The sequence below is a fragment of the Solanum pennellii genome, chromosome 3 (genome assembly GCF_001406875.1).
Source record: "Solanum pennellii chromosome 3, SPENNV200".
NCBI classification, from domain to species: domain Eukaryota; kingdom Viridiplantae; phylum Streptophyta; class Magnoliopsida; order Solanales; family Solanaceae; genus Solanum; species Solanum pennellii.
The window spans coordinates 4,346,873-4,373,833 of NC_028639.1; the positions used below are offsets into that span (position 1 = coordinate 4,346,873).

General features: G+C 32.1%; 4 protein-coding genes across 4 annotated transcripts in view; 1 reads left to right on the forward strand and 3 right to left on the reverse strand.

Moving 5' to 3' along the window:
* The window catches only part of LOC107014662 (UPF0051 protein ABCI8, chloroplastic-like), a 3,899-nt gene extending 1,337 nt beyond the window's left edge, over nt 1–2,562 (reverse strand). The window contains exon 1 of the mRNA XM_015214670.2: nt 1,025–2,562. Within this exon, the coding sequence (XP_015070156.1) occupies nt 1,025–2,452 (1,428 nt within the window). The 5' untranslated portion in view covers nt 2,453–2,562. The remainder of the gene's footprint in view (nt 1–1,024) is intronic.
* A 2,114-nt stretch (nt 2,563–4,676) lies between these two features.
* On the forward strand, nt 4,677–5,903 carry LOC107013111. Its single transcript, XM_015213101.1, has one exon. It carries the CDS (start codon nt 4,677–4,679, stop codon nt 5,901–5,903), a length of 1,227 nt encoding a protein of 408 aa, XP_015068587.1.
* A 1,089-nt stretch (nt 5,904–6,992) lies between these two features.
* Nucleotides 6,993–13,235, reverse strand: LOC107014808 (polyadenylate-binding protein RBP45-like). Its single transcript, XM_015214902.1, has 7 exons — nt 12,855–13,235; nt 10,156–10,624; nt 8,170–8,225; nt 7,964–8,094; nt 7,769–7,868; nt 7,512–7,679; nt 6,993–7,393 (listed from the first exon to the last, which is right to left on the reverse strand). The coding sequence occupies exons 1-7, from the start codon at nt 13,143–13,145 to the stop codon at nt 7,391–7,393; spliced, it is 1,218 nt and encodes a 405-aa protein (XP_015070388.1). The 5' UTR covers nt 13,146–13,235; the 3' UTR covers nt 6,993–7,390.
* A 1,402-nt stretch (nt 13,236–14,637) lies between these two features.
* LOC107012971 (beta-glucosidase 46-like) lies at nt 14,638–24,896 on the reverse strand. The gene is made up of 12 exons (XM_015212950.2): nt 24,648–24,896; nt 24,194–24,260; nt 23,999–24,057; nt 22,917–22,992; nt 20,811–20,885; nt 20,640–20,727; nt 19,477–19,729; nt 18,570–18,685; nt 17,321–17,576; nt 16,539–16,641; nt 15,610–15,718; nt 14,638–15,048 (listed from the first exon to the last, which is right to left on the reverse strand). Exons 1-12 carry the CDS (start codon nt 24,801–24,803, stop codon nt 14,853–14,855), a joined length of 1,554 nt encoding a protein of 517 aa, XP_015068436.1. The 5' UTR covers nt 24,804–24,896; the 3' UTR covers nt 14,638–14,852.
* Nucleotides 24,897–26,961: the final 2,065 nt, after the last annotated feature.

The following is a 26,961-nucleotide window of genomic DNA, read 5'->3' on the forward strand; positions in this document are numbered from 1 at the left end:
CCCCCCCCCAAAAAAAAAAAAAAACAATACATAAATACAGTTCAATTAATTTATTTTAATGAGCGGGAATCCATCTGGAGCCAACTGCATCTTTCGGAACTCGGGGTTAATGAGCGCTCCTCTGCCTTTCTCCATTTAAAAACTGGACTTAGTTTGTTCTGAGTATTAAATATATTAACTTGTACAGCAACAGCATGGCAATAACTTCTGATCATACAGGTCTATAGACATATTACACCAGCACATCTTCCTATCACCAAGCACTTCGACCCCTCAAGCAATCCAGCTAAAATAATTATGCAGCCCTAGACTAATTAAGTATGAGAATTATTCTCTGGAATTTAAGAGGAACAAACAGTTATGCTCAAAAGAAAAGTGGGCACAATAGGCTGCACCTAACAGCCCATACGAGAGGTCAAACAAATTTTAACACTAAAGTTTGCCTTGGAACCTTACAAAATATTGCCTGCATCTCCCAAACATGAATGACATCCTCGGAGTTAGTATAGCTTGAAGAAACTAAATTCTAGGTCCTATAAGTCAAAAAGGACTATCAAAAACCTAATAAGACCTAGAGTCCTACGTGGAACATCTAAGCTGCCTGTCCCAATATGGCAGCTTGTGTAACTTCTTCTAACCGATTGTTTTCCGAAGAAGAAATAGCAACAGTCCTAATGAACTTCTTCTCTCCTCCGTTCTTCATATTGCGGATGATTTGTAACTTCATAAGGAAGACTTTTCTTTTCTTTTTTCTACATCTCGAAAAGAAGAAGTCTTAGATGTTAACTGGTGATAAACATATTGTCTATTCTATGAAACAGGTCATGTACAACTTAAATGCACCAACATAGTGCAATATCACGCATAGCAAATGTCGCCATAAAACGAAGAAAAGAAAAGGAAAACACTGCATAAGTAGCAAGTCTAGCATGCTGTAACTACAAAACAAAAATGAAACATTACTTATTGCTATCAAACTAAGCCCAAAAGGAAAAAAAATTAAAGTTCACAAAGAGCAAACTACCTGAATGTATGGGTAAGTGTTGGCAGCAGCAGTATCACCAATAAGCATTGAATCACACTGAGAGGAGTTCTTGGCATTGTCTGCACTGGACAACACCTGAACTAGTCCTCGATAACAGTTCCTAGAATGTCCTGCTGAAATACCCTTTGAAATTATCCTGCTCCTTGTATTCTTCCCTTTGTGTATCATCTTTGTCCCTGTATCTGCCTGCTGATAATTATTGGTTAACGCCACGGAATAGAACTCACCAACTGATTCATCACCCTCTAACACAACACTCGGATACTTCCAGGTAATAGCTGATCCTGTCTCCACTTGTGTCCACGAAATCTTCGACCTAGCCCCAGCACAAATTCCCCTCTTTGTAACAAAATTATAAATCCCTCCTCTACCTTCCTCATCTCCCGCATACCAATTCTGCACAGTGGAATATTTAATCTCCGCACCTTCGTGGCAATACAACTCGACCACAGCAGCATGTAACTGATTAGTATCATACGAAGGTGCAGTACACCCTTCTAAATACTCCACAAAACTACCTTCCTCTGCAATTATCACAGTCCTCTCAAACTGTCCAGTTTCCATTGCATTTATCCTAAAATAAGTCGAGATTTGCATCGGACACCTAGTGTTTTTAGGTATATACACAAAAGATCCATCACTAAACACAGCCGAGTTTAAAGCCGCATAAAAGTTGTCTTCTGGGGGCACAACTCTCCCTAAATACTTCTTAACTAAATCAGGATACTCCCTAATTGCCTCAGATATTGAACAAAAAATCACACCAGCTTTCTCTAAAGTCTTCCTATGAGTTGTAGCAATAGAAACACTATCAAGAACAGCATCAACCGCAACATTAGCCAAACGATTCCTTTCATTCAACGGAACACCCAATTTATCAAAATACTTAATAAGCTCAGGATCAGCCTCATCAAGACTATTCAAAGTTGGTTTCTTTTTAGGTTCAGAATAATAACAAATATCTTGAAAACTAATTTCCGGGTATCTATTATCAGACCATTTAGGCTCTTTCATTTTAAGAAACTTCTCATATGATTTCAATCTAAACTCAAGCATCCAATTAGGCTCATTTTTTCTACCAGAAATAAGCTTAACAGTTTCTGCTGAAAGCCCTTTTGGTAATGAAAAGGAATCAATTTCTTGATTAAAACCCCATTTATAGTCTCTTTTCAAGAATTTCTGAAGTGGGTCATTTTCATTTGAGGTTGAAACAGAAGATTCTTTACCTGGGCTGTCAATAGTTGCCTCATAGCTCAATTCTGCAGCTTTGACCTTCAAAATTCTTGAATTAGGGTTTCTGGGGTTCGCTAATTTTAGCAGAAATTGAGACCCTTTTGATAGTTTAGGTTGCTCAGTGATGGGTTGAGGAGAAAAACATGAGATTCCATTGGTAACAAGAGAAGCCATGATTGAATTTTGAGTTATTGGAGATAGAAAAATTGGAGCTTTATTTGTTCATTTTTGGGTAGATTTTACAGATTAGTGTTTTTTTATAGTTTCGTTTTCGTTTTTATTTTTATTTTTGTGGTGTTTGAATTTTAGTTGGGACTTGTGCTGGCCACATACCTTCTTTTTCAGCCATAAATATTTTGGATATGGTTATAATTATATTTTCTTTGTCTAAAATTATTTATAGTTAGCTAATAATAATAACATTCTCATGATCTCATAAGTTAGATATGAAAAGGATAGAGTGTACACATATATTATTTTTATCTCATAAATAAATAAAAAAGTTGTTTTTGAGTTTGAGTCTTTTTCAAGCCTTTTTAAAAAATATATTACTGTAATTATTAGAGGTAGGGTTTGATAAGAAGGAAATATTTTTCATTGAAAATATAATGTTTATTTCGAAAAATAAGTGAGTTTCTTACTTGTTTTTTAGTATTTGGTAAAAGTAAATAGAAAAATATTATTTCAAGAGAATTTATATATTATCTTTGTAAAACATTATACCGGCGAGACGAGATGAGAAGTGGAGGGATTGAGTGAGTAGAGAGGAGATACTGAACTTAGAATATGAAACATGGTTTCCTTACTTTTATTAGGGATATCATTTTTCTCAATTTCAAGAAATTTATTTTCGTAGAGATAATACTATCTAAATATTTGTTTTCAAACATAAAAAATGAAAAAAATATTTTAAATTATTTTTCTCTTTATTTATTTGAAAAAATAATAGAACCTTCGCAATTCGCATAGGTTAAATGTGTATTTATAATTTTATCATAATTTAGAGAGATTCTTATCTTTTATCCCTAAATAAATAAATTGAGTAAGTTTTTCATTATAACAACTATTTTTCTGACTTTATTACAGTAAAATGAAAAATTGAGATCATGAAAAAATCAACCCCAAAAAATAGGTGAGAAGAAAACTTCATTAGGAAAATAAAAGCAAGATCTTTATTTATTTTTGTATGAGCAATTGGTTTTAGAAAAATCTCAATTCTTTGTAGAACAAAGAAAAAGGTAATTTCTAGTTTCTCATTCATAGATATTATATATTCATCAATTTCAAGAATTAACATTCAAATATGTATACTTGAATTGACATTTATCAGATCCATTGCAATTGTTTAAGTGCATGTGAATTTCTAGCTTCGTATATGTTTTTTTTGAGTCGAGGGTCTATCGAAAATGATCTCTTTGTGAAAAGGTAAGATTTATGTACACTTCATGTTTTTCCTTGATTCCACTTATGAGATCAGATTGTGGTAACATTTTACGTACACTTCACTTTTTCTTGACTCCACTTATGAGATCAGATTATGATATGATTTTACGTATACTTTACTTTTTCTCGATCCATGAAATCAGATTCTCATAAAATTTTACGTATACTTCACTTTTTTTTTACTCTAACTTATAAGATCAGACTGTGTATGTTATTTTTGTTGTTGTTGTATAAATGGATTTATTTATTTTTGAGTTTTTTTTTTCACGGAAATCTTTTGAGTAGAGATGATTCATTTTTTATATCTTCTATTTCAAGAGCTAAGAAATTATTGTCTAAAAATTGCCAATTAGATAATTTGAGTGAAATTTATATACTGATGATTATCATGAAATTGAAGAAGAAATTCTTCAACACAAATAGAGGAGAGTGGAGACATCAAGAATTCCGAAGCGGAGCTAGAAGGCTACTAAGTAAAAGTTCGATTGAACTCAATAGCTTTAGTTTAAATCAGTGTTTGTATCAACAAATTTACATAAAATATACACAAAAATATAATTCGGAATCAAATTAGTAACACTTGATGTCGTTATCGTAGAATTTAGAACTCATTAAGTTCAAATCCTGGATCTATCATACAGTTCACAGGAGAATCTCGAACTCGAACTCCATAAAATTCAAATCTTGAATCCACCATTAAAAAACCATTTGATGGAAACAATAAACATAAGGATTTGTCATCTCATATGTCTTACAATTTATCTGAATCCTTTAGATTAATATGAAATATGCTAAAATGAAGAGGTAAGGATTCAGATAGCTGACCTCAACTTGTTTAGAATCGAGACGTAGGTATTGTCTTGAATCTTTTTGCCCTAGTGCATGTATTTGAGATACTAATCCATGATAGAAAACTAATGTCTTCAATTACATGTAGTGTGAAGGTTTACACATAATGAATGATCAAACTAATCAAGAAAATCCCTCTCCTCCAACAATCCTTCCAGCAAAACGAAGGCGCGGTCGCCCTCGGAAAGATGATGGTCCAGCTAAAAGAATGATCTTGCAGACTCCAACAACTCCAGCACCAGAAATCATGAGACAAAAAGATATCACTACAGATGAAAACATGTTAGGACAGATAGTTTCTGGTGTCATTGATGGTACTTTTGATGCAGGGTACTTCCTTTCTGTCAAGCTTGGGAACAACGGCACCACGCTCCGCGGATTAATCTTTGAGCCGGGGCGATTTTCTCCCATAACAGCAGCAAATGACATTGCCCCACAAGTTAAAATGCATCATAGGAGTCAAGTTATAACTCTACAAGATCAAGAAAATGGTAGTACTAATGAGCAGCTGAATGTGTCTCCAGAACAAGTTTTGTTGCCTTCTGATCATCCATCAGTACGTAACGATCAACGTGCTAATCCAGATGAAATGATCAAACATCAACCACAGTTTACCCCTTTACTGGAGAACCTTAGAATGGTTGAACAAGACGAGGTGATGGAGGTGTTTGAAGTCGCGAACCAATCAGGTCTCGAGTTAAATGCAGAACAAGGTAAATGTACCAATGGACAGAAGAGTACTCAGAGCCATCTTATAGACTCAAACTCAATAATTCAGACAGGTACTCTTGTTTGTTCTGATCTCAACAGCTCAAACGACGAGATCCATCATAATAATGTTGTCGATGGATCACTAGAAATGGGATCGAATCAAAAACAGATTGAAGCTGAAGTGGAGAACAACAAGTCTAATCTTGAAACTTTAGTTCAGCCAACAGAGTTGGTTCATTATGAACTAAAGAAACTCGAGATCCATCGAGCTCCTCCTATAGATGCTCAAACTCAACTCATTCCAACAATCAATCCAGAGCTTCAACCAAAAGAATTGACACAATGTGGACAAGGGAATCAAGATTTTCAACCTCACCAAACTCCGTCATTCGTTGAACTTAACTTTCTAGCTCAAGGATCAGTAGCAGCAGAAAGTGAAGTAAAGCCAAGTGATTCAATTCAAAATGAACTCCCTTTTGTTGACATGCCTCAACATAATGACACTCAAGAATCAATCAGTGAATTAGTAGACTTTTCGATGGAAACGCGAAATTCTCCAAAGGAAAAGCAAAGTACTGATGTTGGAACAGAAGTAGAGGTTGTAGGAAAGGAAGAAACTTAAAATGAAAGGGAATAAGCAAGTGATCTTAGTTTATGATATATTTTGTATTAGGTTCACATTGAGTAGCACAGCTAGAAGGATCGTCCCGTTCCTATAGAACTTATCACTAAACTACCTCTAGCTAAGTGATTATCTGATAATAAACAAGAGCTATCCGTATTTCTGCTAAACATGATGGATTGGAATCAGAAATTATTAGATGTATGTCAACTAAGTATTGCAGGTAAGTTGCTCCAAATTGTTCAATCATTTAATTACCAGAGTCATTCTTTGATAAGTGAATCATACAAGTTAGACTGAACAGAATTTGATCTATCCTACTTTTTTGTGTTAAAATTGAGAATTGAACCGTGAATTCTCTTTCTCCATCCTCAATTGAACATATCTTGAAACTCAAAACTTAGAAAACAACTTATAACTTATTTTCAAACTCATTTTTTTACTTTTGAAGTTAAATTTAAATAGATTAAAAGCATGGGCATTAAATGAAGTATTCTTTACAAAAGTATAACCAAACACAATCCATCTTCACTTTCAAAAAATTCCAACTCTATAAATTTCAAATAAAGTGAATATTTTATCTTATTTTGATCTAAAATAGATGCTTATTATAGCAGATTCTTTATTCGGTCTAAAAGTGACAAATGTCAAACGTAAATACTCTATAATCTTAAACAGATCACATACAAAGTTGGAATTAAAAAAATTATAGAACAGGTAAAGAGACATTTTTTGAAAAAAATAGATTAAAATAAGCAAGACTAACAAATTAAAAACAAAAGTATTTCGATTAAAGCAATTATATACCCCAATTAAAATCCCACAAGTGAAATCCATGACGATAGGATGCATATATATATATAGACTTAATTACTACCTCAGAGAGGTATAGGTGGCTCCCGAAAGACCCTCCGATAGAGTAACAAATCCATGTACAATGAAGAAGATAACAATTAAAAAAACATTGCAATAATCAGACTGGAAAGAATATAAAAAGGGGATACCAAAACACAACAAAGAGTACATGATTAATGCTTCAAAAGAAAGATTATCACACAACACAAAATAAATTCCAACAATGAGTAAAAATTTTCTTCCAAGCGAAAAACTATTTTTAATCAAAACACCATACCATTGTTTGTCCATACATAAATTATAGCAGATTACAATATACGTTTACCCGTTATGTATAACCTCTTTGTGCCTTGTAAGAACCAACTAGAACAAAAATCCAAAGTACCAAGTTGGACTCATGAAAAGTAAACATAAAAGCGCAAAAACCAAAAAGATCAACAAAAAAAAACCAATGAAAAATAGCAGAAGGTAACTAATGAAAAAGTAAGCGATGGTTGAACACAACCATAAATACTGATCTTCAAGAACCAGCCTACAGTAGTTTATCTTATACTAAATCTGATGCAAACTTCAAATCCATGCCCCTATTACTGTGCTAGGAAGCTTTCGACGACTCCTTTAACCAGCAGAGATCACTGCACAGCCACATTAGAATAGCAACAAGTATTAACAATATGTAACAAATTTATCAAGCAATATCATCCGTCAGTTGTAAAATTCATTCTTTAAGTTGTTGAAAGGGTAAGGCAAAACCTGTGGTTGTTGCTGCTGTGGAGGGTAATTTCCATACCCAGCGTAACCCCCATAATATAGATTTGGATCCTGAGCAGGTTGAGCATAACCATAGGCAGCGGCAGCGGCAGCATCATATCCAGCTGAATACCCATAATAACCACCGTACTGGTTTGGGTCAGCCTGAGGCTGGACAACCAGAAGATGAAACATTGTGTATGTCATGCACTAAGATTAGCGTCAGAAACCAAAAAAATGATTATGAATTAACTATTAACCTGCTGCTTGTTGGAAGGGCTACGACCCCATGAAAGGCGGATAGTTTGTCCACCCAACTGAGTTCCACTTAATGCTCGTAGAGCTTCCTCAGCACAACTTCTGCAATTACAAAACCAACCATGTTAGTTATCATTGAAGTCAAATTAACATCTATTATTTTTTGTTGAATTAACATATGAACTTCAGAAGAATACCTGTCAGCAAATTGAACAAAGCCACAACGTTTGCCTACTGGTATTTTCACATGAAGCAACTGTCCGTAATTTCCAAAAACCTGCCTTAGATGGTCATCTGTTACATTAGCATCCAAATTCCCAACGAATATCTGCAATCAATGTCAATTTCACATGAGTAGAAATCAACAGAAAATTATAGTACTTCCATAAGTAAATGTACTGACAGTTGTATTAGAAGGATCGTCCTCATTTTGAGTTCCATTGGTACTTTGATATGAAGCTGCAAATGAAAAAAAGCATAGATGAGGGTAGATGCAGACACCTTTTTTTATCCATTTAAAAGAAATACTCCACAAGTATTTATCAAGAAAATGGAAAGAGGTGCAAACGAAATTACAAGCACCTGTATAATAAATCTTCAAACACTAAGAGCAGGTAAAAAATCAAATAGATTAGCGCAGCTAAAAGCATAAACATAATTTTTATGCTGTGTTATAAACTTATAATACAAACAAGTTTGAGCACTGGTTACACCTGGCATCTGAAAAGAACACTAAAGGTATTGGGTTCAAGAGACAAGAAAGACACAGTGAGCTGTTTGTTACTTCATAAATTATATGGGTTTCAATGACCCAAAAGAAAATCATCAGATATGAATGTTCAAGATCCATATTAACTAGTTTTAATTGGACCCCCCAACAACAAGCACACAAGAAAAGTTCATACTCCAGATTACTTTTTAGGTTCAAACTTACAAAAAAAGGGACGCAAAAATGCCAATATAAAGAGTGAAGGAGCAGTTGATCAACAATAAAAATACTTGTCAACAGGGTTCAATATTGTGACATGACCAACCACATCCTATGATGTACTTCCCCTGACACTGAACCAAATCCCTTTGAGCTTATAACTGTTGCCTAAAATGATCTCAGTATCACTAAAATAAATATAAATATGAAAATCATATTAACAAATCCAAACCCCGTCCCAACACCATCATATAAATTGGCCAATTGCGAGATCGTGTGGGAGAGACTCCTCTAAACCAGCCTCAACATCCCTTAATAACTTGTTATAGAAATCTAACTATTGAAACTTCAAGAAAAAAAAATGAAACAAAAAATAGTTGACAAGAATCTGAAAAATCTAAAAATAGCAACAATAAGCAAAGCAAACATTGACGTGGAATCAAGGTGTCCTAGTGGATTGGGCTTGGGACTTCCATGTTGGAGGTCTCAAGTTTAAAACCCATTGCCAGTAAAAGCAAGGGGTTAGCCTTCTAGGTCGAGCTCGTCGCACCAAGCTTATCTAGTGCGGGTTACCTCTCATTTGTGATTTGCAAGCTATTGCATAGGTGCGGGGGTTTTACCCTATACGCACCAAAAGGATAACCGCTGCGAGTTTCCCTTACCATAAAAAAGGGACATGTTATGGCTGCATTAGCGTATGAAGGTGAGGGGAAACAACCTCCTCCCTTGCGGAATTTTTGTACAAGTAAAAAATAAAATGGCTGAAAAGTAAAGGAATGGATACAGGACCCAAGTATATTTATTTAGGAATTGAAACTGCGAAAAGCTTAAGGAAACTGAAGATCTAAGTGACACTCGTGGCAGGCTAACTAGATATAAAGAATAAAACAGCTGATAAGTAAAGATAAATAAACTGATAGAAAGCGTAGTGGAAAAAGGAAGAAACTGGAAAAAATAAAAAAAATTAATGCCACGTGGATTTGCCATAATGGAAATTTTGCCACATTTAAATGAACTGACCTACAGAACATCACGTCCTAAAAGTTACTCATTTCAGCTGTAACAAGCTCCAGGCCCCAAAATGATAGAGCCTCCGACCATTCACCCTGCTTCGAGACAATCGGAGTTTTATGAGATTTAATATTTCAAGGATGTCTTTAATGAATGGAAGGAAAGATGTTGAAAGCTGTTGCTAATCTTCAAGGAACGAGAGCAAGCATAACAGCACTGTTTAACCCAGTGAGGTGAGAACAAAACCAGCAATTGCCCCCAAAACAAACCAATATCATCATCAAGCCAACAGAACTCAAATTGTCAAAAGCACAAAATCGCAAATTTACAAGAGAACAGGTCCAAAACCTAGGAATGCATATGTACTTAACTGCAAGCTAGATGCATTCCTTAACAGCTCTAGAGGATATCTATGTAGACCAGTACAAGAAACTACGAGGTTGAACATACCTTGCACCTGACCAGGTACACTCTTCTTGTTAGCTGCAGGGCCTATCCGCATTGGCCTAGTGGAGCAGAACTTGCCATTCATCTCAGTCATAGCATGCAATTGCTCACTTTCATCTGCAAATTTAACAAACCCATAGCCCTTTGTGCGCCCAGTGACCCTATCAGTCACAACCTTTGCACCCTTGACTGAGGGGTAGTTGGCCCTGAATGTCTCCTGAAGCATATAGTCAGTGACATCAGCTGCCAAGTCTCCAACAAAAATTGTGTATTCAGGACCATTATCTGAACGTTTTTCACCCGAACCGAGTGATGCCCAGTTGAGTCTAAAGGGTTGCTCACTATTAGGCATCATGGAGCCATTATATGTTTGTAGGTTTCTTTCAGCAGCCGCATGACTAATAAACTCAACAAATCCATAACCCTCAGATTGTCCAGATTGCTTGTTGCGGATAACTTTAACAGAGGCCACCTGCATAAACAATAGTTAGAAGACTCACAAAAATACCATAAATTTGAAGGGGGAGAAAGGAAAGGAAATTAAAATAGCAGAAACACAACACTCATACGTCATGCACTGGAAAATGCAAGAATATTTTTCCATACGTCTACAAATCATGTCAATGAAGGAAACATTAACACAATTATAAAGCAAGCACAAATTTGCACTTCTCCATAGCAGGAGAGGCCGATGAAGCAAAACCCAAGAAAAATTTACAGCTAGCAATTATAGGACTTCAAAAGCTTCAACAATTATCCTGACATGGTCTACTAAGAATGACATTCCGTTACAAAACAAGATGAATGATTGTCAGACTGTAATAGTTTTAAAAAGAAAACAATAGAATAGTTTATGGAAGTGCTGGCTCCTCTCACAGTCGTTCAAACACATTGCTGGTATTCACCAAAATGGTTTTTGGTTAAATACACCATTCAGTTCCTGTATGTGACCAAGAAACTATATGTGCCTAACATCTCAACTAAAACATTTTCAAGAAAAAATATCTGCTTAACATCTCCCCAGCTACCTAAAACCTATGGACTGGCCTTCTCACAAAGTTGAGATCATAACCTATGACCTCTAAGTATATGGGCTCAAGCAAGAACCATGTTTGAGCCATGAGCCGCAGCACTCTAAGTAGATTGAGAATCTTATCTAAACATCATATTGGTTGAGACCAAAGTCCCGACGTCTACAAACCCCACATAATATGAACTCAAGGCAAGAACACATGTAAAACAGTTCAAACTAATGCCATCTAACCCTAGCAATCCCTTTCTACAAGCTAATTTTATCATCATAGCAGCATTACCCAGAGATTTAATTGATATGTTTCCCGCACACATAAATCGCATATGAAAACCTATCCATTAATGTATTGCAACTCAATGAATTCAAACTAATCCTCGGTGCTAATTTTATCATCAGAGCATCACTACCCAGAGATATCAACTAATCTGTACCTCGGTGCTAATTTTATCATCAGAGCATCACTACCCAGAGAATTAACTGATATGTTTCCCGCACACATAAATCGTATATGGAGACCTATCCATAAATGTATTGCAACTCAATGAATTCAAACTAAACCTCGGTGCTAATTTAATCATCAGAGCGTCACTACCCAGAGAAATTAAATAATCTGTTTCCGACACACGTATATCATATATGGAGACCTACCCATAAATGCAATTCAACTCAATGAATTCAAACTAAACCTTGTGCTGATTTTATCATCAGAGCATCAGTACGCAGCGTGGCGGACCAGGATTTTCATTCAGAGAGGTTTGAAAAATAAAAATATAAACGTGTAAAAAAGTCTTTAGAAATGGGAAACCTTATTTTTTGGGGGTTTAAAACCACACTTTAAGCACATTTTTTAAAGTAAAAAAACACTAAAAAAAGAAAAACAGAACAGAATCTTTTTTTTTAAAAAAAGACTGAAAAAAATAAATCACTTTCCCTGGGATTCAAACCAGTGACGCACAATTCAATTTCAAGGGGACTTGCCACTGAGCCACCAGCTTCTCTTTGTTATTGAGATGGTTCAAAATATATATATATCTACTGAAATACAGAAAACTTACTTTATATACGGTGTAATTTTTTACCCAGTCCGCCCCTGACTACACAGAGAAATTAACTAATATGTTTATCACACAAACATATCATATATGGGGACCAATCCATAAATGTAATACAACTCAATGAATTCAAACTAAACCTCAGCGTATCGAATTACATTTAGAACACTAGGACAAAATACATCCATAGCACATGAAAGGAAAAAAACAAATTCTGAAAATTAAAAATAACCAATCTTTTCAGTTGACACCTCATAGTTCAAAAAGCAAAACTACAACAGCCACATACAAACATATCTAGATATCAGCATCAATGTGATTCCCTGCCCTATTATTTTCAAGTATTCTAAAAACATGAAGGAAGTAGAACGGATACAGATTATTCATATAGCATGGTTAGGATAGAGGCCTAGTAACTGTTATAGAACGCGAAAAACTTGAAGCATAACACAACAATTAGTAGTTCTAAACGCAAATTCTCAAAAGCCACATACAAGCATATCTAGATATCAGCATCAATGTGATTTCCTGCCGACTAGTTTCAGGCTATATAAACTGGAGAACTTGAAGAAAACAAAAAAGATATCGATTATTCATATCCGAAACTCGAAGCGTACCTCTCCAGTGTGAGCGAAGCAGTTCTGGATGTACTGTTCATCCATCCAAAACTGTAGATCTCCGATCCACAAGCTCCGGATCTCATCGGAACTGGTCGGTTGAGCAGCAGCTGCCGCGGCGTTGTACTGAGGTTGTTGCTGTTGCTGGTAATAATACGCCGATTGCTGCTGCGGAACCTGATACGCTGCTGGCTGCTGCTGAGCCATCCAATGTTGCTGCGGCTGCTGTTGATACTGTTGTTGCGATGGAGCCGCCATTGGTTGTGGAACCATGGAATTCGCTGGTTGCATTCTTATGGTTTCGGTGAGCAGAGTAGAGAAGAAGGTTGACGACGGCGACGGCAACGGCGGTGGCGGCGAAAACCCTAAAGGGATTTGGTGAGAGAGAAGGGAAATAGAATTATTACGTACTATATTTATTATGTAGTGCGATGCCACAAAAAAGGATAGTACAATATGTGCCCTCGTGGCTTTTTTCGCAAACAAAAGCTCTAACCATATAGCATACGATTTCAATTCTTTATATTATTATTATATTTTTTTTCAATTTTTCTTTTTTCGGTACAAGTAGGAAAATTATTAAAGGTAGTAATAAAATTTTGTATTTTTTTGGGAGAAGTAGATCTTTTTCATGTTTGTGACCATCATTTGCTATAAAATGCACACGTTCACTTTTCTCCTGACATGGATAATGTTTTTTTTATCGATTTTAATTGGTTCGCTTTTTGGATCATTTTTTGCCCAATGAGATATCCTCCGTTTGTTGGTTCCCATTGGGTTTACCTTGTTCACAGGTCGACCACATGGCAGCAAAAAAAAGTGATCTTGTGCTATAATTCGGTGATATTTTTCCTGTCGGGACACGCAAACTTCTATCGTGTCCCAGATCACATTTCGAAACACCCTTGTAAGCCCCAAAAAGAGAACTAAAGTAGGGGACTACGGACTTTTTCAGAAAGAGGTTTAAAAAGCTACAATGTTTTGTACTTACTTTTTCGTTGCATAAGTCAGATAGGATAGAAGGGATAATGTCGTTGTGAACATCACAATATTCCTCTTTTTGGGGTTAATATTGTCAACGATTATATATAATTTTCAATAATAGTCGTAGAAGATGAAACTTTATGTCGTCTTATTAGATAATTTTGACAAGAAATAAACAATATGTTTTCACTTCTAGTTCTCTATATTTTATGTTTTTACTAAATTGTACTACTTAATTATTCGATAACCCATAGTTTTACGGTGAGAATTAAAGTAGATTTTGTTGATCATCAATATTGAGATAGTTGGGCGCATCAACTTTTTTCTTTCATAGGCTAATACACTTTAAGGTGTTTGTGCTACTCAATCGATAAGAATACTAGAATATAATAGAGACTTGTTTTCACAAATGAAAGAGATGTTATTATTTCTCACCAGTCATATGAAATGTCTGATCTTCTTAGGAAGACAAAGTTATCGTATTTTAGTCGATATTCTATCACCAATCTCATATGTATGATCTTCTTAGGAAGGCAAAAATTTTATATTTTTGTCGATATTCTATCACCAATCACATATACTGATTTTGTATTAATTTTTTCAATACATATCTGATCCACAAAATCTTATTGTAGATATACAACATAGAGAGAGAGAGAAAATTTCTATCTAATGTGCTAAAAGGATAATTTGTTTCATATAATTATATTAGTATTTGAATGAACTATGTAACATAAAGAAAGAGATTAGCTTGAATAATTATATGGAACATAATTAAGCTCTAAATTGCAAAGAAAAATAAAAAATTATTAGCTTGGATAATTATGCTCATTGCACACTAAACTCACTTGCTTTAGTTTACAAAACAATAAGGAAATATTGACAAGGCATAGTGCTTATACTTATATCACTCTGACAAGTATTGAATCAAAATTTTTACTTAGATCATAACTGTTTTTACGATTAAAACTATTAAATTTTATCGAATTTGTAACTATTACGTCGAACTCTAATTCATGATGTATATCTTGTTAGTTGGCTTTGAAAGTTGTATATGAGCTCCTTATACCTAGTGGCTGATAATTTTGGAGTTCTTTGTAGATTTGTAAAATTGACATAATGCAATCCAAATCTTTTTGTATATCCTTCTAACCATTCAAAGTTGTCCAGCAATGACCAAGCAAAATACCCTCTCACATTTGCACCTTCCCTATTTGTAAAATAAAATCAACCAAACATATATGTTAATCTAAATATTAATTAATATATAACATGATCAGAGATCAATAAACAGACATTTATGAATCTGGTAAGGGAATTAATTGACACTCTTATGTCAGAAAACTTCACCATATAAATAGGTTATTTATTATCTTTAATGTATCATACGTTGTATGTTGAATTAATTCTTCGAAAGGTGCAAATTGTATTCTATAATCTACTCTCTTTGTTTATTTTTATTTATCATGTTGCGCTTTTCGAAAGTCAATTTGATCAATTTTCAAAGTTAAATTAGATAACATGAATTCGATATATTAAACAAAAATTTTAGATGATAAAAAACTATGTGAAAAGTACTACAAATTGCAATTTTTTTGTATATCAATATGATGAAAAAGTACATCTCAAAATGTTAGTTAATTTTTTTAAAAAAATTGACTCTATAAATAAAAACTATGACAATTAAAAACAGACGGAGGGAGTACTAATTTTGGTCACTTCCAAAAATCTATAATAAATATGTGTGTTAGAAGAGTGGAGAGAAAAGTACCTCATTGCATTTGCCAAGGAATTCAAGTAGTTATGCATGTACTCCACTCTTTGAGTGTCATTGAGAGCATCTTCTAGGGAAGAGTTTGGATTGTCACTCTCAGCAATACCTGTAAGATTTGCTCAATTCATATAAGAAGTTGTCGTCCAAAGATATTTCATATACCTCGTTACGAGTTTGTACACATTGAAATTTTATGGGACATTAGAAGATGTATTCAATTCGAGTTGACACTCTATAAGTTGTGTTCAATTCATATTAGTACTCTTGGAGACTACTCAATCCTAAACCCTAGTTTATGTCTATATAAAGCGTACTAATTTCCCTTAAAGGACGTCTCGGAAATTTCATAAAGAGATCAAGATCTCGAATATTCCACAAATTGATGGATTATTCATATAGAGAGGTCAAATCAAAATCATCCTAGTTCGAGAAATACGCCACTAACGGCCCTCGAATCATGGATAAATCCTAGGAGAGTAGAATCAAGGGATCATGAACAGAATTGTACCCGCTATCTTGATAAATAAAATCATGTTTCTTCATATTTTATTTGTATGATTTATTTATTTTCCATATGTTTAAAATTTGTTACAAATAGAGTGTTCTCGACTTTACCAGAATAAATTTAGGGATAATGAACAAGTACCCCTCAATATATACCCGAAATCTCAGAGACACACTTATACTATACTAAGGTCCTATTACCCCGAACTTCTTTTATTAATAATTTTCTACCCCTTTTCGGTTTACGTGACACTATCTTGAGGTATGCAACTATATATGCATATCCCCTATGATAAAAGCATAAAATTAAGATATTTCGTATAATATAAGATAATTTTTTTATATTTTTCAATTAATTAATGCCATGATTTTTGTGTTTCTAAAATTGCACAAATAAAAGTAAACTTCAAGTTTTATGTTACCATTTTCAGTTATGATGATTGGAGTATTATTGAACCTATCCTTCATGTACATCACAAGCTTTTCCATCCCTTGAGGATACACAAATAGCCAATCCATTGTAGTCTGAATCATTTATAAAATATATCAATTAATGTAAAGAGTTATTTTCAAAATAGGCAAATGAGAATTAATACACACAAAAAATAAAATAAAATATAAATTTGAATCGAAAGTGATCAGTTAATATGTTTTATTAGAAATTGAGGTGTTTAATTAAAACAACGTTTAGTTCTTCTTTCTTTCATAGTAAAAAGGAGAAAGCAAACAAATTGAAGCGATAAAGCTTGATAGGTGTTGCGAGTGTCTAAATTGAATATTTAGACAAGTAATTTAAGGGGCTGATTATGTATTATTAATATCAACATTGCACATGATTTATATATATATATATGTATAAGAAAATAAAATTCAAACACATTTCACGTGCGAGTGTCTAAATTGAATATTTAGACAAGTAATTTAAGGGTCTGATTATGTATTATTAATATCAATATTGCACATGATTTATATATATATGTATGTATAAGAAAATAAAATTCAAACACATTTCAGTATATAATAGCAACAATAAAATATTCAGTATATTTTCACAAGTCGTGTAGTCTGAAAAAAGTGAGATGTATGCAAATCTTATCCCAACAGACTCTTAATTTAAGCAAAATGATTAAGTAGACGATATACATTTTAAGTAAATTGTTAAATTAAATTGAGACACGTAAATTAGAACGAATTTTATACTTACAGGTTCTCCAATGTACACACCATCTTTTTCTGTAGCACGAAAATAAGAACCTTCTGACCAAGAAGAATATTGTCCATGTTCACAGACAGAGTACATACAATCTTTAATATAAGCTGCTGTATAATGATTTAAGCCAATAAAATCTAGGCCATTTTTCAGTTTTTTTATATCATTTCTTGAAAATTTAGGCAGATTATTTCCAAGAATTTTTTGCATTTCTTCTGGATATTTTCCAAATATAATAGGGTCCAAAAACCTGCATATAACAATAATATTACATTTTAATAAACGATCATAACTTTTTACTCAAATTTCAATTAATAATTGAAGCATTGAAATTTAGATTTCAAGGGCTATAACTATTGAATGAGTTGGAATGGAAGAAAACTTTTTTGCAAGAAAATGTTTTTTGGTTCTTCCTTTTGTATTTATTTAGTTAAAATATTTTTTAAAATGTCTTTTACATAGATTACAAACTCATTAAAAATCAGAAAAATGACTCACTTTAAAATTGAAAAAATATAGTAAATTTTATAACAGACATTTTATATCGATAATCTCCAACGCACTACAAAAAGAATAATAAAACCCTATAAAGAAAATTGACATCAAGAATTGGTAAAATTTTGATCAATATCGAAATATCGACCTTCAGAAATCTTTTTTTTTGTTGATGTTGTATAACACAGAGAACTGTCCTTGAACAATTGGTCTCAATCATTTCATATATATGTCTTTTAACTATGGATGTGTATAAGTAATTACTTAAAGTTGAACAACTTGACACATGATTCTTACGTGTCATAATACATGTAAAACATCACGTAGGATACAAATTGTCATGTTGGATGTCACATAGGACGCTTATATCTGTTTATTCAACTTTATATAATTTTAAGTGTCTATTTATACACATCCAAATCGAAGAGCACAAATATAAACTAAGATCAAATTAAAGACCATATTTATGTAGTATGCCTTCAGAGGTCCCTTTTTTATTATTTTTTAATAGTGTCCTCCTTACCGCCAACATCTCAACACACCAACCCTGCTCCACGTACCCTACCCTAGCCTACCTTTCCTTACCCCATTGGCGCATCCATGCCCTCACTTATGTTCATATTCACTGTTCATAATATTTATCTAAATTATATGTAAATATCTTAAAATTTTACTTACGCAATGTTAAAAAGGTATTTTTCATGAAAATATATATATTTATGGAATACAAAATACAAAGAAAGCTTACCAATTGTAAACAAAAGATCTTGCTCTCTGAGTTGCATAATTGTCTTCTGAGGAATTGCTAAAAGGTTCATACCATTGAGTATTCATAGATATACCAATCATCCCTCCTTGTCTTTCCTTTATATATGAACACAAAAAAAAAATACATTTTCATTATATTTCTTAATAAATCTATATTTCACAATTCCCATCAAATCTAATATACATAATTTGTTAAAAATTGAGTTAATTGTAAAAAAATATCTAAATTATGTCAGGTTTTTTTTTTTTTCATGTTTCACACGTCAACTATTTGTTGTTCTCTTTTGCTACCTAAATTATCATTATTTACACATTAAAAATATCACTTCGAAGCTAACTAGCTGACAATCCGATACTATCAACACTTTTTCTACTGGAACTTTCACTATCTATTCAATTAGTTGTGCTTTAATACAGAAATGGTGGTACACTGCTAAAAATTACTATTTTCCAATTGAAATTTCTCGCTGAAAAATGTTTAGTGGTTATTTTCAAAAATACTTTGATTGGATCAAGATGAAAAGAAAAAAAATGTTCAATGACTAAATCCAGTATTTCAATGAAAATTTATTCTTCGTCATGCATTTTCCTAATAAGTTGATTCAGTAAAATTGAGATCAGAAAATCATGTTTTATAGCACTTGCGGGTGGGTGGGTTGGGGAAATCTTTATTAGTAGTAGTGATAATTCATGTAAAAAAAAAGGGAATACACCATACTTAAAATAATTAATGACAATAGCTTAATTGCTGCTAAATATATTATTTAGAGACAGATAACACTCTTCATAAATATTTCTAAAATTTATATTAGCATATAACGATTAAATTTAATATCGATAAAAAATTTAATATATGCATATTTATTACCGTAAAAAATTATTTGAACCTGATATTTTGTTCTGTAAATGTTGACAAGAGCAGCATGTGATAAAATCATATTGTGTGCTGCAATAAAAGGCTCTTTTTCTGAATTTCCAAAAGTGCAATTACCAAATGAACCGGAACATCGAACCGGAGGGAAAGTACCAAATCTATAGCCTCGAACCGCCATTACATTCGGTTCATTGATAGTTACCCAATAGTTAACTCTATCCCCAAAATATTTGAAACATATATCTCCATAATAACAAAAATCATCCCTGAAATAAATAAAATAAAAAAAAATGAAAATAATGATTCGTCTAATTCCTTCAATTTTAAATAAGTTAAATTGAATTTAAATATGTGTTTGTATTATGTACGTGGTAAAATTTTTCTTTTTGTTTAAATTTATGTGACACTTTTCATTTCTTGAGAATCAGATAGTATACATTTAACTAGTAATTTACGTATTTTAAGTTTTATTCTTGGTTCCTCTGTAGGTAGGGCTTTCATTAGTATAGTTTTGTGTGCTTGTGTAGGAGAAGTGAAACTTTTGTTGATTGATTCTAGACAGATTTCTCGAGCATTCTTTTTCGCTCTCGGATGAATTTTTGAATTTTTTGAAATGAAGTTTATATATTTATAAATTATGCAAAAAGGTAATATAAATCACAATAATTGACAAATTGAAGGGTGTGTTCGGTACGGAGGAAAACATTCAATTTAGTAAGCTAATCATATGGTCACTTAATTATAAACCTTTTTCCTTTGAAAATTACTTAATTTTGATTTTTTAACTCAAAAATCACTCATCTATAAAAAAAATTTTTAAGAAAGTCACTCAATTATAGGTTCTTTTCTTAGAAAGTTACGCGATTTCAATTTTTTTTTAAAAGAAGGTATAGTCGAGTGACTATCTGAAATATTACCTCTAAAATGTTTGGAAAAAGACTTTTTTTTTTCTAGAAAGTAATTTTCTTAAAGAAAATAATAATAATAAAAAGAACAAGTTTCCTTCAAAGATTATTTTTTCTTTAATTCCTACCCCCAACACTCCTAATCCCACTACTCCTTCCTCACCCCACAATGTTTTCCTAAATTATATTCAAAATACTATTAAATATTATTTTTTACCCACTCACTAGACAATAAAAAAGAAGAAGACATAAAGTGTCAAATCTTGCTTACTGTATTTTGGGACTTAGCCATCCTCCATATCTTTCTTCAAGTTCTTGAGGTATGTCATAATGTGCTAAGGTGACAAATGGTTGAATACCTGTAATTTACGTCAATTGTTTAACACATGATTAATAGTATATATTTCAAACGATCGAAAATAACAATTCGCGAGATCAAAACCTTTTTGTAGGAGTGCATCAATCAACTTATTGTAGTGTTGAATTCCAGCCATATTGACACCTCCATACATCCCATCTAATCCAATTTTAGGACAATAAAACATTATCAAGGAGACATTAAACAAGTAAAAATGATTTAATATCGTAAAAAATTATTTATACCGATGATGTATATTGTAACGATCCATTTGACGTTTTGAGCACTAGAGTTTTTCGTTTTATAAATACTTTTCGATAGATTCTAAATAAGCATTTTGGACTAGTTATAACTATAATTATGTAATTAGTGTGACAGTTTTAATAATTTATAGAATTAGTGATTAAAGAAAATAATATTAAAAATTAACCAGTACACGTGATTCATTAGTCCACATATTGGAACTAACAGAGAGAGACTATAAGAAATAGCAAGGCTATTGATTGACTTTAATTAAAAATCGCATAGTTAGACATTGATTACTAGTAATTTGTATCAAAGTGAATTGTTTCTCAAATTGATGTGGCAATAATTGTGACAGTCACTTGTTGATGTGTCAATTTAGGGATAAATCATGTCCAACAAACTTAAGGCAAAGTTTTGTAGTTAGCGCTAATGGTCAATAATTAATTTACGTCAATCTTGGGTTATTTTCATTAGTTATCATATTATAACTAAGTTTTGATATAATGAAATAGGTAATTAAAGACCACGTGTATCATATTAGGGGAGTAACATTAAGTTATGCTAATGGGAGAAACTAAGGCTTACCATTAGGTTTGAACTTTAGGAAATTGATAACAGAATTATGTGAATTTTATGGTTTAGGCTAGACATACAATAATATAAGTGTTAATAGACTCGTTAACTTACAAATTATGCACATATACTTGATAGATTGGAAAGGTTCGGAGCATTGAGGAAACAAAAAGTATTGGAGAAGCAGCTTGCTTGACTTCGGTTCTTCGGTGGAGGTAGATTATGGTTTATGCTATTTGATAGTAAACTCTTAATAGTAATTGATATGTATTGAATGATATTGTGAAGTTTTCAATGTACTTGATTGTATGGTTGTGTGTTTTGTGATTGGTCTGAAATCCTGAGACCTGGAATTTATATTCTTGAAACCTCTTTATCGAAGTGTTACCTTGAATAAAGAAGACTTGATGAAATATTATCAATGAATTGAAAGTGGTGATAATAAATGAAAATTAATGGAGTAATTGGATCGGAGTGTTACGTTCCGACACGGTATAATTGGATCGGAGTGTCACATTCCGACACGGTATTCTTAGATTGGAGTGTGACGTTCCGACACGATATTCTTGGATCGAAGTGTTACGTTTCGACACGGTATAATTGAATCGAAGTGTCACGTTCCGACACAGTAACATTAAAGGAAAAGGATATTGAATTAACTTAATGTACTCAATCTCAAAGAACCCATTTCCAAATGAGCGTGGTATGGAGGCATGAGTCCTTATGGGTGTGCTTGATATTGTGATTGATTACGTAGTCACTTGTTCATGTTGTTTGTTGCTTACCACCTGTTAAGTGTCATAGTTGAGTTCATGCTATTATTCATTATATATTAGTTTCTATTTTGGGTTGGCCGATGATACCTACTCAGTACATGTTGCCTCGTACTGAGCCCTACTTGTGGTTTTCTTTGTTTTTCCTTTATAGAGTGCAACGAGTGTATTAATGACTTTGGCATTCCCTCAACTCTAGCCAGTCTCCAAAATATCAAATTCCAGGATTAGATATTTTTTCAGCTCGTGTGGATTCTCTTGGTAATAACCTTATGTCCTTATTTTTCGGACACATACCATTTTATTCTTTTATTTTGGTGTATTTGATATTCTTAGACTTGATATTTGGAGATTAGATGTCCTTGATGTGATGACGTTAGAGGTTTAGTTGATTGGGTACTTTAATAAGTTTTGAAGCTTCCGCATTATTTTTTTTACTCATAGTTGGATTATTGGCATATATTGGGAATTTGGATTCCTTGATTCGCCCACTTAAAAAGTTAAATATGAGTGTCACTCACGACTCATTTTAAATCGTAAAATATATAGTTAAAATTTATCAATAAATGAGAGATCTGTAGAGTTAGTTGTAACTTACTAGGTAGAATTCTTGCCCATGAGATAGAGAAACGAAAGCTATTCACTCCCATATCTTCCATAAGCTTAATGTCCTCCTGTTTAAGTAGAGGTGTCAAATAGACATATATTTAAATTTTAATTACAACAAGTCATATTGTTCTTGCTCCATTATTATTTGGTGTCACATCCACCGGGTGGAGCGACCTTGAAAGAAAGGGGTTCATCTAAACTTTCTTCGATAAAAAATTATATTATTTATGTATGACTAAAATAATATTATATATATAATAAATATTAAATTCTATTCAATTATTTCATATATCTATTTTTATAAATTTTAAACTCCTTATTGAAAATGCTGACTCTCCTCGGATCACACCAATACATAAGGTGATATGGGATAATAAAACAAATACTACATGTATATGAAAACAGTTCATTCACATATTTGCCGCATATAATACACTTGTACCTAATCATTTTGCCAGAAATAATATAATAATAACAATAATAATATTTCTTTGATTTTATTTTATTTTATTTTATTTTCACACGTGCAAGAAAGAAAATAGCGGTCACCAAAAAGTGTGATAAGGTACTGTTTCATTCCCTCTTTTTTTTCTCAAATAGTCATGTTGTCATTTTTTAGAAATGATAAAAATTTTGACGAATATTTTATAATAAATTTTATCATATTGATATGTAAAAAATTATAATTTTAATTTTTTTTAAATTTTTAATTTAAAATATCAAAAAGTAGTCACATAAATTTTGAAAAAAGCAACATAACAATTAAAAAAACGTACGAAGGGAATATATTTTACCTTTAACCAAAATTATTTTTTTTTTTAAAAATGCAATTATGCTCTCTGTCTGCTTAAGAATTTTGTTAGTGGTGAAAGTAAATATAAGAATATTTTTGTGTCAAAAAGAAAACAGAACGTATAAACACCACATTTTTAGACTTGATTGATATGCCAATATCAAAGTTCATAGACCTAATAGTATGGTAGTCATAAGGTTTCGTAAATTAATCGAATCAGTAAATTTTAAATTATTATGATTCAACTCGAAAAAGAAGGATGTATCGCGATATCATACCTGATATCGATTATAATGATCTAGAGCAATGTCTCCATTACTTCCATCTGCTATGTGGCCTGCAAAAAATCCCAATAATAAACATTACTACTATTCTTGATAATCGATGATTAGGAGTATTTTGCTCAGATGGTAAGCATCTTTAGCCTTCAATATCGAGGTTTATAAAATATATAATTATAAAAGAAAGATCACCAGCTTCATGAGTAAAAACATCCCAATTGTTAAGGCCTTTGCCATCACTAAGAAAAGCTCCTTCAAACTGCAAAGAAAACAAGAGAAATTAATTTTAAAAAAGCCCCAAAAATTTAAGTATTGCGATAACAAAGTCAGAATTTTCGTTAAAAAGATATAAAATATATATATAAAAAATAATCAATAGAATTCAATAATAATAAATTTAGTATAATCTCACAGGTGAGGTCTGGATAGGATAGTGTATCCATGCAGACCTTATCAATCTTTCGCTCAAAATGAAATAAAAAAAATAATAGCAACAACAGAATAATACGTAATTAAAAGAATCCGACATAATTAAGCATATATAGCTATAATATTTCGTTAGTATTCGAAATGAACCCCTTGTGCCCTCTAGCTACTCTCTAAGAGTAACAACTAGATAACAAGATGAAAAAAAAAAAACACAAACCTGGTAACAAGAAGAGGCTGTTCCAAACAAGAAATTTTTTGGAAATGAACCTGGTTCTTTGACAATACTAAGGTTTTTTATCTGAGAAAATGATACCATGAAACTAGAAAAAAGAACACTAAAAGCAATTAATATTATTGAAATACTTGAATCCATAATATTTAGACAAAAAGTCCCTCTTTTTTCCCCTATATTTCAAATTTGAAAATATAGTTATAGAATAGAAAGAAGGTATTCCAAGTGTTTATATAGAAAAAATGTAACCACACAGCACTTATAACACCTTATTTGGACGGTTGTTACCCGTTGTATCTTATCGTATTGTTAGTTTAAAATAATATTTTTTCCATTGTTATTTAAATTTTATTATATCGTACTGTTTAAATTCATTATATAAAAATAAAAATATTCATTTTATGTGACGACATAGTTAATGTGATTATATCGTTACCTTAAAAGGCTGATGGAATGAAAATAGTGAATAGAAGTGTTTGGATATCTTTAAAAAAAAAGGTAGAAGGGGGGAGGTCTTAAATGGGGAAGAAGGTATTAGGGAAGAAAACAAAATAAAGAAAAAAAAATTATTTAAAAAACGAGACCCGCAAATTTCATTATTTCTAGATAAGAAAATTCAATTTTTTTTTTTAAAAAAAAAGTTAATATATCATGAAAGAAAGATTAAAAATATTATTTATATATTGACCAATAAAAAAGATGTCATATACATAATTTTGTAATTTCAATTTTTCTTTAGCTCTTCCTACCATGTCATCCCTTAAGGATGCAAATAAGCAAGTATACAATTGAAGTTTGACATAATTAACTTGGCGTTAGTTGATTCAACTATGACCCTTAATTTTAAATGTGTACAAGTAAACACTTAAATTTGTATAAAAATTGAATAAATTGACACATTCGTTCTAAATGGCACCCTACATGAAAAATTTGTGTCCCACGTATATCATGTCATGTAGGATACGTGTGTTTGCTTGTTCAATTTTATACAAGTTGCGTGTATAAAGTTAAGAGTCATATTTATCAACTGAAGTCAAGTTAAGGGTCATATTTATGTATTACACCTTAAAATTTTAAAGTAAATTTTATTGCTCAAGTTCAAGAACCAATTTGATGAATTTTTTTTTTAGTTATAATTTTCACATACATATGTATGAATTTCAAGAGTTTGAGAGGCCCTATCCTTTACTTTTTCTTTAAATCTCGTACCATCACAAAAAAGATCACATTATCTTTTGATGTGACGATGTATTCTACTTATTACTATAAAAAAAATATCTTTGTAGCTTTCAATAGTTTGATTAGATTAGGTGGTTGAAACCCTGATTTTACCTTCTTTATTTTTTTTTAGTGTTTAGATTTTGCATTTCCAGTCGAGGGTATATAAAAAAAAATATCTATTTCTATGAGATAATTATAAGGCATTCGTGTTCGTACTGTAACTAGTATTGTGATTTCACCCAATTCACATTACATGGCTAGCAGGACGGGATAGGTTGAATCTAGACATAAACACTATGCAGGGCAGGTCAGGTTAATTTTTTTTTTATAGATTTAAACCTTAACCCACTCCACTCCGCCCCGCCCTACCTAAGCCATATTTTTCACCATTTCATGAGGGTAAAAACTAAGTGTTGAAAGCTCAATAAAGCTTATGAAAATGAAAGAAAATAAGTTGACAAGACATAATGGTGGGACATGAATAGAATCTTGCTTCATTTTTATATCATTATCATATCTCCATTAGATTGTTTGCTTAAAGGTTGTCTTAAATAATTATTATTAGTAGAGCATCTGTATCCAAAAAAACAAAGTGGTTCCAGCTATAGAGACATATCATTTAATTTGCTACACAACATGTATGTGTCCTTTTCTTGAGGAATTATTGAAGGTGTTTGCAAAAACAACTATTTTTTTCCAACCAATATAAATAAATATAAAACAATAGCCAATTATTTTCCCTTAGAATTGAAAAAAAATTGCATTATTTTTTTCTAGCTTTATGCATCTTTGGAAGTAAGAAAGAATTATGTAAAGAAAATTACCAATTATTTGATGTTTATTTTCCCTTTAGAAATGGAAAAATGCATTATTTTATTCTAGCTTTATGCATCTTTTGAAGTAAGAATTATTTAAAGAAAATTACCAATTATTTGATGTTTTAACTATTCACATAATAATTACTTAAACGTGTTAAAGGAGACTTATTTTGTTAAAGGAGACTTATTTTTTTTTAATTGTTTATTTTAGTTGTTGGGATTTGCAAAGGCGTTGAGGTCTTTTTGTTAAAGTTAAAACA

Coding starts and splice junctions, on each gene's coding strand:
- LOC107013111 (XM_015213101.1), top strand. CDS start 4,677: ATGAATGATCAAACTAATCAAGAAAATCCCTCTCCTCCAACAATCCTT.
- LOC107014808 (XM_015214902.1), bottom strand. CDS start 13,145: ATGCAACCAGCGAATTCCATGGTTCCACAACCAATGGCGGCTCCATCG. Junction 8,095..8,169: donor ACGATCCTTCTAATACAACT/GTCAGTACATTT, acceptor CATTGATTGCAG/ATATTCGTTGGGAATTTGGA. Junction 7,869..7,963: donor TTTGTTCAATTTGCTGACAG/GTATTCTTCTGA, acceptor TTGTAATTGCAG/AAGTTGTGCTGAGGAAGCTC.
- LOC107012971 (XM_015212950.2), bottom strand. CDS start 24,803: ATGGATTCAAGTATTTCAATAATATTAATTGCTTTTAGTGTTCTTTTT. Junction 24,058..24,193: donor TGTTTTTACTCATGAAGCTG/GTGATCTTTCTT, acceptor GATTTTTTGCAG/GCCACATAGCAGATGGAAGT. Junction 15,719..16,538: donor AATCATCATAACTGAAAATG/GTAACATAAAAC, acceptor CAAATCTTACAG/GTATTGCTGAGAGTGACAAT.